This window comes from Nicotiana tomentosiformis, chromosome 12 (assembly GCF_000390325.3).
Source record: "Nicotiana tomentosiformis chromosome 12, ASM39032v3, whole genome shotgun sequence".
In the NCBI taxonomy this organism is placed as follows: domain Eukaryota; kingdom Viridiplantae; phylum Streptophyta; class Magnoliopsida; order Solanales; family Solanaceae; genus Nicotiana; species Nicotiana tomentosiformis.
The window spans coordinates 104,423,143-104,435,501 of NC_090823.1; the positions used below are offsets into that span (position 1 = coordinate 104,423,143).

The 12,359-nt window shown below is 34.9% G+C and overlaps 1 protein-coding gene across 3 annotated transcripts; it reads right to left on the reverse strand.

Moving 5' to 3' along the window:
- Positions 1 to 211: 211 nt before the first annotated feature.
- On the reverse strand, positions 212 to 8,828 carry LOC104093138 (WAT1-related protein At4g19185-like). Of its 3 annotated transcripts, XM_070191675.1 has the most exons (9): positions 8,685 to 8,821; positions 8,300 to 8,541; positions 8,049 to 8,152; positions 5,868 to 5,930; positions 5,634 to 5,750; positions 4,260 to 4,545; positions 3,319 to 3,474; positions 1,033 to 1,184; positions 212 to 582 (listed from the first exon to the last, which is right to left on the reverse strand). In XM_070191675.1, exons 2-9 carry the CDS (start codon positions 8,462 to 8,464, stop codon positions 399 to 401), a joined length of 1,227 nt encoding a protein of 408 aa, XP_070047776.1. In that variant the 5' UTR covers positions 8,465 to 8,541; positions 8,685 to 8,821; the 3' UTR covers positions 212 to 398. The 3 variants fall into 3 exon arrangements, with proteins under 3 accessions (XP_070047776.1, XP_033511306.1, XP_070047775.1); XM_033655415.2 differs by lacking the exon at positions 8,049 to 8,152 and having other exon boundaries at positions 8,685 to 8,828; XM_070191674.1 differs by lacking the exon at positions 8,685 to 8,821 and having other exon boundaries at positions 8,300 to 8,616.
- Between the last annotated feature and the right edge of the window lie 3,531 nt (positions 8,829 to 12,359).

Sequence of the window (12,359 nt, forward strand, 5' to 3'; positions counted from 1 at the left end):
CTAATGATATTGAAACTAAAAGTATGTAGAATTTGTGTCGAACTTTATATTTATTTAAATGATTTACATTGCTTTCTACCATGGTCTACTGAGATTCAGCCTGTTGTCGCTACCATTCATCAATTTTTTTTACTATTTTTTGCTCTGTTCTAAAGTAGATACGGTAGACAATGCCATGTTGGATTAAACACAAGTGTTAAAAAGAACGCGATTTGATGAAAAGAAGTATTTATGTAACAAAATCGTTTGGCACAATTAAAGACTGTTGACTGAAAACTGAGTCGAAAGAGTTTATATGCTTTCTGACTAGTGCAGGTTAAAAGGCTAGATAAAATTGTACAAATGATCATGAAAGTTATCAAGTAAAGGAAGTTTATTATGAATATCCACAACACTATCTAATCAATGATCTTTGGTATTGAGGAAGTAGGAAGGGAGAAAAGATGTCCTAGCTGATATTGGATTGGAGGATCTGACGACCGCGAAGTATGAGGAACAGTTCCAATGGCTGCCTGCCTCTGTCTGTAAGATGCCCAAGTTACCAAATAAAGCCCAGCTATAATGAGAAATCCTCCCAATATGCTGCAAATAACAGATTCATGAGTTCTTATCGTAAAGGATTCGCCTAAGAATAAGTAGAAGGTAGAAGTAAAGTAGAAAAGAAGATTATATGAGATAGTCAAATGTTCGAGTTTTTAGCCAAAATTATCCCTTATATTTGGGGATAGGCTTAACTTTGTTCTTTAAATATAACCTTGAGCACTATTTATCCTCTAAGTTTGCAAAACTTGGCACTTTTAACAAGAACCATCTCTAAATAAAGCAAATTTGATGTATGAAAAAAATGATTAAACGAATATGCTCATTTTCCAATGAAGGAGCTTTCAAAACTCTTTCGCCTTTGTAGTCCTCAATCCTCATTGTGCCAAAATTGTGAAGCATAACAAAGAGGAAAATGATAACAGGCATGCAAATGCACAAGTTTTGCTTTTAGGGGCAGTATGCTGACTCAAAAGAAATTAGAGCACTAACCTTCCAAGGTAAATCGGGCTCCCAAGGAAAACTCTTGATAGGAATGCTGAAGCAGCAGGTTGAAGTGGATTGTACAGAGCAACCATAGAAGGGCCAAGAATCTTGTTGCACCATGTCAACATCCCATAGTTCAGGGCAGAAGCAACAATACCCTGAAAAAATAGAAATTATGGTAGCTCAACTATTTTGTTTTCTCCACTAACTTAACCACTGTTCCTTCTTTTTTTTCAAAACTAATGCACATTCTAACCACAAGGGATGAGATATACAGATGGAGGAGAGAATCCACAATGAATCATTTAACATAAGCTTAATTAGATAAATTTTGGCATTCATAACATGGTTTGGCAGTAAATCCCTATCAATTGCCATTACTAAGTAGTCAATGATGATTGGAACTCTAGATAGCAATACCAGGGAAGAAAAGCATGAAGACCGTTAAAAGTGTCAGTTGTACACTAGATTGTATGCTATAAGGCACGCATTATATGCACATCAGTGATAGACTAGTATAATTCAAGGCATATCTTCTGCTGGTAAGATAGGAAGGAACTAAGCTTCAAGTTGAAAGAAAGCCACAACTTGAAGCGTAGCTCCTCCCTATCTTCAGTAGAATCCTTATTCACGTTGAATAGAATTAGCTTTTTTTCATAATATAGGCAGTGAGAATGTAGTGCTTATGTCAGATTTACTACAAGAACAGTTGCGCCTCAATCCCAAGCTAACTGGTGTCGGCTATATGAAACCTCAACATCCATTTTGCTCCATTTGGACCGGTTTCGTTCCAATATTCAATAATTTGGGTTCTCTAATACTAGAGGTTCTCTACATTTTCTAATGATATACAAATCTATAAGAGGCTAAAAGGACTCCCATCAAAATCTGGAATTAATGTAAGCATACAAACATGATTATGCCGTAATCCCAACTAGTTGGTATTCGCCTATATAAACTTTTTGCTTCTATTGTGTTCTATTTTTGCTATGTCTGCATGGGTTCGAGATGGCAGATCCCTGAAAACAATTTCTTTTCTTGTGATTTTAGATCTACCTTATTTGTTTTTTACACTTTTTTTCAGCATATTATCATCTATGAGTGCCTGCTCACGGGTATGTTAATTATACTATTTTGTTCCATCCACAAGACGATCCGGGTTTCCTTAATGATTTTATATCCTTGTGATTTTTGACATTGTGCCTTGCAATAGCATCAAAATGGCTAAGAGAAGTACGATCAAACTGAAATTTGAGGATAAGCTATTGCCTTCTGCTTGAATTATCCTCTCACCTACCTAGATTTTTAGCATTAAGGAGCAAGCCTTGGTATTGCTCCTTCACAACTTTATGTTAAAAATACAGCATTTCCACTTTCTCCTAAAAAGGGAATTGTTGCAGAAACAAACTGCATTGAAAATGAAAATCGTTAATTTACTTGATTTGTCTTCCTATTGTAATTGAAGACATATTGTCCTCATCAACTTACGTCTCTCTTCTTAAATAGAAGTACTTTGATATAAAAAAAAATTTAAAAAAAAGGGGGGCGCATGTTGCTTAAGAGGAATCAAAGTTGACAAGGGCAGTTATGGCGGAAACGTTATTAATGAAAAGATTAGATGGAAAAAACTGAACTCATACTCTGATAGGAAGGGACTCGTTTTGCATAGCTCGTAGCAAAAGTTAAAGGACAGTCTACACAAAAACTTTTGATTCACGCGTGATCAAAATTGAAGATGAGGCTCAAGAGCTATGATATATCGGTAAATTGATATAAAAGACAAAAGAAAGGGAATAAGAGTAATCATCACTTTTTATTCCTGTCTTCTTGGTTGGAGCAAGGGAAACAAAAGAGATGCATCCATAATTTGTTTTCAAATGCTACGATCGGAGAAGATAGAAATATGGAGAACATAAAAGAGAAATAGACCTAGATGCCAAAGAGATAGAGTAACGATTCATTTAGGAAGTCTTTGCCCTCCGAAATCCAATGCATTTACTTTTCAAGACATTCTGTAGGGAAGCGGGAGGCAGCAAGCTGAACACTTATCCATTTGGAGGCTGCGGCGAATTTCACTACTGCTCCTTTGACCCATTGAGCCAAACCATAGCATATTCAATAATCCATTTAAATCATATGTCGATCAGGCATGGTGTTCTTGAAATTGCAGCAGCTTAATGTATCTTATATCTTTTCTAGCTGACATGTCATTATAACTTGAAACTAGGGACAAAGACAGTAATTAAAACCTGCTTCAGAACAGAAACTATAAGGGAATGAAGAGAATCTTACGGCATAGCACACAGCGAAAACTTCCGATTGTGTCAAGTTCCAGTCTGTTGACTCATTAGTCATCGAGAAGGCTGTTGCTATCATTAAAAGACAACCAAAAAAGTAGGAATATGCTGTCACTGATATACTCGCAGGGTATTTTGCCAAAACTGGAGCCTGAAAAATTCTTAATATTCAGCCAACTCAGCATATTTGAAAACAATACAAACAGAATAGTTTTTATCAGACAAGGTCAAGGGTCTTCCAGATAATGCTTCAACAATGCCAAGGTCTAAACTATCTAACAATGAACATTATGCACCAACCAAATATAGATTATTTTGGTTAGAAACTATCATTTTTTTTCAAACAAAGCTATTATTTGTTATTAAATCATATAATAATCAAAGATCTAAATACTCAGCATCACTTGCAATCAAACGAAAAGAGGCCTAAAATTAAGTTCGAAGGTGTCAAATAAGTGTTTGGTGACTTTGGTCTGATCAGTAGAAATTAATGGTTCACAAACCCTATTTTCATTGACATTCATGCACAATTTACCGTAATTTCAGTCACATGCCAAATTTTTATCCCTAAAGTAACAAAGTGTGAAGGGGTCTCATTGAATTCAAACTGTCAATCTTAGGAACGAGTATATGTACTCAACAAAAGCATGCCAAATCACATTAGCCACATGTTGTTCAAGGAAGTGGTCATTGTCTCATTGACTATAGAACCTGTTTTTTTAAATTTACTTTTTTCATAACCAAGAAATCCCCGAGGCCAGTGGCGACTGCCGACTGGCGCACGGTTCGAAACTCAGTGGATAATGGGCCTAAAACTGTTGTATATTTTAGCAGGTATATATTGCTGTGCAGCTTTTAAGTTTGGTTACTGAGAAATATATCTTGTTTTCATCGAGTCTATTGAAATCAATGAAGGGGAAAATTTTACCAAACTACCTGAATGGCTAAGTATGCCGCCATGCACATACAGTTTCCTATTAAGCATAAAACTCCAAGGTGCCAATCATCGAACCCCAACTCCAGAAATCTTGACATTAACCATCCAGTGGGCTCTGGCTGACCCCTAGCACTTATATCACTATGTCCTATGAATTCTGAGTCTCTGTTTCCAAAAACCACAGGTCCACGGAAGACGGCCATTAAAATAGCCCCAGAAACACAAACAATTGTACCTCCAACCTTTGCTTGACCTTCCACTGTAAAGAGCTTCACTGTTTCTGTACTGCATAAAATTACATTTAAGAGTAAAGTTGAACAGATCATCAACTACAACAGACAACTGGATGTGCAAATACATGAAAATAACACAAAATAGAAGGTGGTAGATTGAGGATGACAGCCACTTTGTCGACAAGATTGCCAAGCAGAGAAGAATAACAAAGAATCTACAGATGAGTATCAAGGGTGTCAATTTTAGCATGCTTTTATTACTAAAACTTAATGATAAAACTGCAAAATGTCACAAGTAAATAGGTCAAATAGCAATAAAAGAATGGATACCTTGACTACCACTCTCCTTAGATAAATGAAATGCTTCAAGACAAGAATAGTTAGCAGGTCTTCTCTTACATCTTCAGAAAATATCCCAGAAATAATTTGTTCTGAAACCAATTTTTTTGGTGGAAAATGTAGGAAGCAATACAATGTGCATAGCTGCATAGATTCCTTCTTTTTTAAGAAGCAGTCAACGGCGAAAGAGTTTAGCATCCCTTTCAACAACTATGTTCATATTTTCCTGTAAAGTGCCCCTATATCTACCGATTATGTGGATTCCCACCATCTTTAAAGTTACTGAACCGGTTCATCTATACTACTTTGACTGCAATAGAACTATAATAGTGGAACTTCATATAAACACCAAACATGTTATCTTACTCTGTACGAAGAGCAGTCTCATCCGATGAACCTGTTATATAACTTTTTTATAGCTAATCCTTAATAAAAGTTTGTAGATATCCAAAAATAATATTGAAAACACAGTTATGAACTATAAAAGTTTTAACCTCGCTGCCGTACACTTGTAAGACACAGAGTATCATATTTATGGAAATCCTGATTCTCATTCTAGGTGTGAAAATTAGTGTCGTGTATTACTAATTCAATTTAGACAAAGCCATTTCAGGTTTTCTTGAAGAATACAATAATATCAGCTTATAGCATTTCATCCTAAAGAGACACAAGATTCCAAGTCCCCCTTCTCCAACTTCCAGTACAAAATTATCCACAATTGATTACAGAAATATATATGAATTTAGAGTGAAAGAGACACAGATACAGAATTCAAAGAAAGGGGGTTGATTTCTTACTGACCCCATCAATACTGCAAATATGAATGTAAAGACTGGTACTGCAGGTTGCACGGCCGCAGCATAAGTTGGATTTGTGTAGCCAAGACCAAAAAGAAACAAAAGTTGGTTCCCAAAAATACTGTTGCAGTTGGCAAGAAACAAGAAAAATATCTAAAAATCAGGTTTTTGTTCAGTGTAAGAATTATACAAGTTAATCGCACAAATCTACTCAGAACAGTAGGCACATCAAACTTACCCGGTTAATCCTAGAATGAAGAATGATAGTAGAAGCCGCTTATTTAAAGGAATTCTTGACCGCCTAGACATAGAATGGAAGGAAATATTATTAGTGTTGCACCATGTACTTTCTGATATTGCAATTAATTTAAAAAAGAACTTCAAAATTTTGAAAAATGCTTTAGATGCTGACATTTAATAAAAATTAAAAAAAATGTTTCAAGTAGTGCAAAGAGGACTAACACAAAGCAAGAAATAAATTTCACATTTAAACAAATATGTATAAACAATGATATCAGATAATAAATGAGAGAGCAAAAGCTAGAGACATGAGCAACAATTTCAAGTAAAAGAGATATTACACATAATATCAACAAAGAATTCTTTATGTGAAGTCCGAGAACGTATACGCATGATATGAGTATTTTTAAAATGAATGTATCCATATGTTATGTTTGTCGAAAAAAATTGCTTCACTAAAAAAAACATTCTTGAGCAGCAAGACCCTCAATCGGGCTTTCGTTGCCATTTTACTGAATCTAATAGCTCTTTCTTTAGATCCATCTCACACATCAAGATAAGCAAGTCAGCATTCATTTTGAGAGCTTGTGATGAGTCCATACTGTTATAGGGTTTCATTCTCAAATCTTCAAATGGGAGAATAGCAGAATAATTTCAGGTGTAATCATAGTGGATTACCAAGTCAATTAGCAATGGAACGCAATAAGTTCAAACTGAATTCAGAAATTATCTTAAATCATCAAAATGGTCAACTAGAAGCACATAAAGGAAAGATGAAAATAACAACATAATTCTTTTATGAAACATTAACCAAACTTTTAAGACAAAAATTAGCTTTTACTACAGAAACTCAAGATGCAACACCGGTTGGCATGAGGTAAACAAGCTCAGGCAGTCGACCAGACTCTCACAAGTCATAAACACATACTAGTAGACATTGTAGCAAAATGAGTTTCAGTAAATCTAGAAATAATATTTTTTTAACATGAATAGTAGAAAGAACGGAACATGAATTAACTACGAATAACATCTGTTATTAAGTATGCATCTGCCTGTCCATGCCTTCCACAAATTTTAACATTCTTTAATATACAAATCAATGCAAACACCTTTTGAGGAATATTATGAAGGGATGAAAAGAGTTTAATGGTTGTATCTCATTAGGGGTGGGGAAGGGTGCAGGGTTAGTTTACGGGGGGACAGGTGGTATGAGGACAGCATGTTGCTGATTACTTTTCCAAACATCTACAACATTTCGTGCCAAAAGGAGATGACAATGCAACAAGCTTGGAGATTACATGAGGGGAGCGTTACATGGGATCTCAAATTTAGAAGGAACCTTCAGGATTGGGAGATAACGGAGTTTTGCTCTATAAACAAACTTTAATGGTAGACAATCAGGATTCCTGGAAATAGGTGTTTGCGAGCAGTTGACGATTCTCAGTAAAAAGACTACTGCAAGTAGCTAGCTAGAGAGAAATCGAATTGCTCATTTATCGGTTTGGATCCCTAGGGTGCCAGAAAAAGAATGTTTTTTTGGCTTGGTTTGGCATCTAGAGGTGCAATTCTGACAGACAAAAACTTGAGGAAGAGTGAGATTACATATGTTAGTTGGTGTCTGTGTAAACACTCAGGAGAGGACGTGGATCATTTAACTGCATGTAGCATTATGTCTATGGTAGGAGATCTTAAGATGGTCCGGGATACAATGTACCGAGCTAGGTACTATGAAGGATGCACTATTCAATTAGGCCTTTAGAGGACCAGAGAGAAGACAACTGGCTTTGAACATTGCTCCAGTAGCACTTATGTGGACAGTATGGAGGGAGAGAAATAGGAGAGATTTGAATGGGAAGAGCTTGATTTTACACATTTGAGGAATACCCTCCTTATTTTAATGTTTTTCTGGTGCACCCATGAGGTTCCTATTTGTATATAAGATTGGGTGTGTTTCGTAGAGAATCATATCTCTCCGTACATTCTCTACCTTTCTCATATGCCTCTTGGATACTGGAGTTTTTTCCCCATTAATAATAAAATTGCATTTTACTTGATCAAAAAGAAATAAATCAATGCAAAAATCTTCCACCAAATATAATTGCAAAAGTTGGCTCAATGTAAAATCATAATCCATGTCCCCAAGAGTATGGCTAAATAGTCGAGGCATAGGAGTAACAACCTGGGGATCCTAGGTCCAAATCCTAGCTGCAAAACTTGGTGTAAGCTCATTTGCTCCATCTTGGTAAATAGGTTTATCCAATACAAGACAGATTTACCCCATACCTATGCTAGTGAGCAATAACATGCTTAGTGAATTAGTCAAAATCTTGACCCAAACACCACAGCTTAGTACTAAAACAATATGTCTGCATAAATAGATACATTCTTGGATAATAGATTCAAGAGCAACATAGAGAAAAAGGGACTAACTTTTCGCGAACATAGGCGACAGGGGCAAGAATGGAGAGAGCAAGAAGATCCCGATATAAGCAGAAGACAATTTGATTCATTCCAACATTGAGAGCCACTTTGGTAATTACATGGTACCCACCATACAGTAGCTGTATCATAGCCATTGTTCCATGAGCTCTCCATACCTCATTCCCATTCCCCACTGAAACTGCTGCCATCTTTATCATCTCATCCCACTGTATAAACACTTTTATATATTCCTATATATGTATACCAAAAAAGTTATGGGATTGTGATTGTGATTGTGGAATTGGTGAAAAATAGTGATGTTTGGTGTGATGGGGTAGAGTGATTCTTGATAATAAAGGTAAATAGAATGAACAGAAGACGTGAATTTTCTTACAGATTTCAGTTCTCACGTTGTTTTCCTGATTGGGGTTTTTCTTTTTGCTGTTTGGTCAGAACCAAGATTTAAGTTGGTGTTTCAACCAATTGTAGTGCCCCACATCGTACATCTGCATCTCTCTTGCCAAATTTTAAGTCTTTCACTTTCTTAAAGCTAAAATGTCAATCATAGATATAAGAGTGGGGCTAAGATGTACTCCTAGGTAGGAGAATAAAGAATTACTCCTACTTTGTTCTATTTAGGTATTTTTTGGACATAAGGAATATCTAGGTTTCTGTAATTAGATTCTACCAAAGGAGAGACAAATAAACTTTCTAGTATTTGTTTTGAGAGAGAAATATACATTTGCTCAAGAAATAAGTTATATATTGACACAGCGATGAATTTTTAATATTATAAATGTAATTTAACATGCTTTATTTATTTTAAGTTATCAATCAATATTACTCAATATATTTCAATTACATGTTTACTTTCCTTTTTAATTTATGTGGAAAAATGTCACTCTATTTATTTAGTAGTAACTCTTTTAATTCCAAAAATCCCAGATTATGTGTTAAATACTGCAGGATTCGAGTGGCACATAGATACATTATACATATCTCTAGTAGGTTTATTACAATTACTAGAAGGGAGAGTGAGATCCAAAAGATGAAAATGATAGTTTGCAAAAAAAACATATTCTTAATAGCTTAGAACAATTTTTGTAAGATTTTCTTGAGGAATGTTCTTTTGAACTGTGTTGTATTTGATGTATTTTCCGTTTTTGATGCTTTTTGGTTATGATCAATTTGAAAATGCTTTAGATTTGTTTGTAGATGATGACTAAACTATCAATTGCCCAAAAACAAGGTTAATACTTGAACAGGTTGATTCCCTACAATTTTGAGATGCACACTTTAACGTTTTCTGAAAAATCTTGTATAAAATTTATTTTTATTTTTTTAATAAGCCTTATACGATGTGAATCCAAATTAATCAGAGCTCTAATGTAATTCCGAATACACCAAAAAAAAAACCTTACAATGTTAGGCGCGTGGCAGCATACTATCTAGTACGTACTTCTATAAAAGTTAAATATACTCAATCGTGCCCAACCGTTGCTTCAATGAAAGTTCCACGTTTCACTGATATTGTTTTCAAGACTAATTAAAGCTCGGTAACGTAACTTGAATTCTTCTCAAATAATATAATCATTAAATAATATTATGCTGATGTGTAAGAAAATTATAAAAAATTTTACCTTTTATAGCAAACTATTATATCTTATTTATTATAAATCAAACTAATTTCAAAATATTATTATTTATAGCTACTTTTTCTATTTTATAACAAAATAGATATTTATTTATACCTAAAATTAAGGCATGAAATAGGCCAATTATATTCTTTTTCTCTCTTTCTTCTCTCTATCATCAAGATTGTCAATCCTCCGTCTTCCCCTTCAAAATTTTCTTTTAGTTATCCTTTTCTGGTGACTGGAAAACCGTGCAAGCATACTTGATTTAATTTCAATCCTTTTCTAATTTTCTGACTTTCCCAACCGAAAGAAGAACAAGAATTGAAAAAGAGGAAAATATAGAACATTTAATCTAGCCATGGCTACAAGCAGAAGATTTGAGGGTTGAGTTTTTGTTCGTCTCCATTTTTAGTTTTAATACAATGTATTAGAGGTGTACAAACCGAAACGAAAAATCGCACCAAACCGATTAAAAAATTTGATTTGGTTTGGTTTGATTTGGTTTGGTATTGAGTAAAAAAAAAATCTGAACCAACCCGACATATAAATATATAATTTTTATATATACTTTTAAGATTTTATATAGAATTTTCTTTTAAAAATGTCTAGAAATATTTGGGATTCTCTTGCGGGATATAAATTTTAATAGAATATGAAGTGCTCCATATTTATTGACCTTAAATAATAGGTTGAATGATCACTTTCTTATCAAGTGTTACTGAAATACGTTTATCTCTTTGTTCTTCCATATTCAAATCATATGTTAAGATCTATTAAATTCTTATATCTTTTTTGAATGTGAAGTAATTATTAATATTTATGTATCATATTAATTTTTATGTTTAATTACTAAATTTGGTTAACCTGAAAGTGTACATCAACGAAAAATTATTGCCAGACGACTAAACAAATAACTATTATGTGTTACTAATAGAATTCTCCTATAAGAATATTTTAATCGATAATATATTCGTCAATTTTTTATATTTTTACTAAATATATATTTACTTATCAAATATTTAACAAAGTAAGATTGATGTAACGACCCGACAGGTCGTTTTGGGCATTTATGCTCCTTCCTACTATTTGAAGTTTTGAATACCTTCATATGATGTATTATGACTTGTGTGAATTGTCGGTTTTGGTTTTCAGGTATTTCAGAGTTAGTTTGGAAGAATAAAATCCAAGGCTTAAAGCTTAGGTTAAAATAGTGACCGGATATCGACTTATGTGTAAATGACCCCAGAATAGAGTTTTGATGATTCCAATAGCTCCATATGGTAATTTTGGACTTAGGAGCGTGTCCGTAAAATTATTTGGAAGCCCGTAGCTAAATTAGGCTTGAAATGGCTAAAATAGAAATTTAATTTTGAAAGTTTGACCGGGGAGTTGACTTTTTGATATCGGGGTCGGAATCCGATTCTGAAAATTGGGATACCTCCATTATGTCATTTATGACTTGTGTGCAAAATTTGAGGTCAATCAGACTTGATTTGATAGGTTTCGGCATTGAAGGTAGAAGTTAGAAATTGTTAGTTTTTCATTAGGCTTGAATTGGAGTGTGATTTGTGTTTTTGATGTTGTTTGATGGGATTTGAGGGCTCTACTAAGTTCGTATGATATTTTAGGACTTGTTGGTGTATTTGGTTGAGGTCCCGAGGGCCTCGGGTGAGTTTCGGATGGTTAACAGATCAATTTTTAGACTTGGAATGATGCTGGAATTTTTCTAATATCTGTATCTGGTTTCCTTCTATGCGATCGCGTGAGAAGGTCTGCGACCGCGTAGGGTTAATTGGGGCTGCTGAGTTGTGTTCTATGCGATCGCGTGGGGAGAATCACGATTGCGTAGCGGGGAAGAGAGAATGCATCGCGAACGCATGGGCAACGCCGCGTTCGCGAAAAGGAAGTAAGGCACCATGGGGGTCACGCAAAGTTGCTCTTCGCGATCGCATAGATCAGTCTGCAATCGCGTAGGTTTGTGCATTAGTGATCCACGTTCGCGTGGATTCAACGGCGTCCACGAAGGCCAAATTTGGGGGCAGTTTCTTTTGTGCTTCGCGATCGCGTGAACTAATCCGCGATCGCATAGGGTCAATTTTTGACAGTGGAAATGTGTGCTTCGCGATCGCGGGACTTGGCCCACGATCGCATAGAAGAAATGACTGGGCAGAGAGTTTTAGTTCTGAACTTCTCCCCATTTTCCATTTTTACCAATTTGGATCTCGAGAAGAGGCAAGTTTTGGGAGATTTTAAAGGAAAACAACGGGGTAAGTGTTCGTAACTCAATATTGGTCAAATTACCCGAATTTATGGTTATTTTTAACATTTAATTGGTAAATTAAATTGGAAAATTGTGAAAACTCTCTTGGTTTAATTTGTAGATTTGAGGGTCGAGTTGATGTCGGATTTGAGAAAAATTTATATGGTTGGAC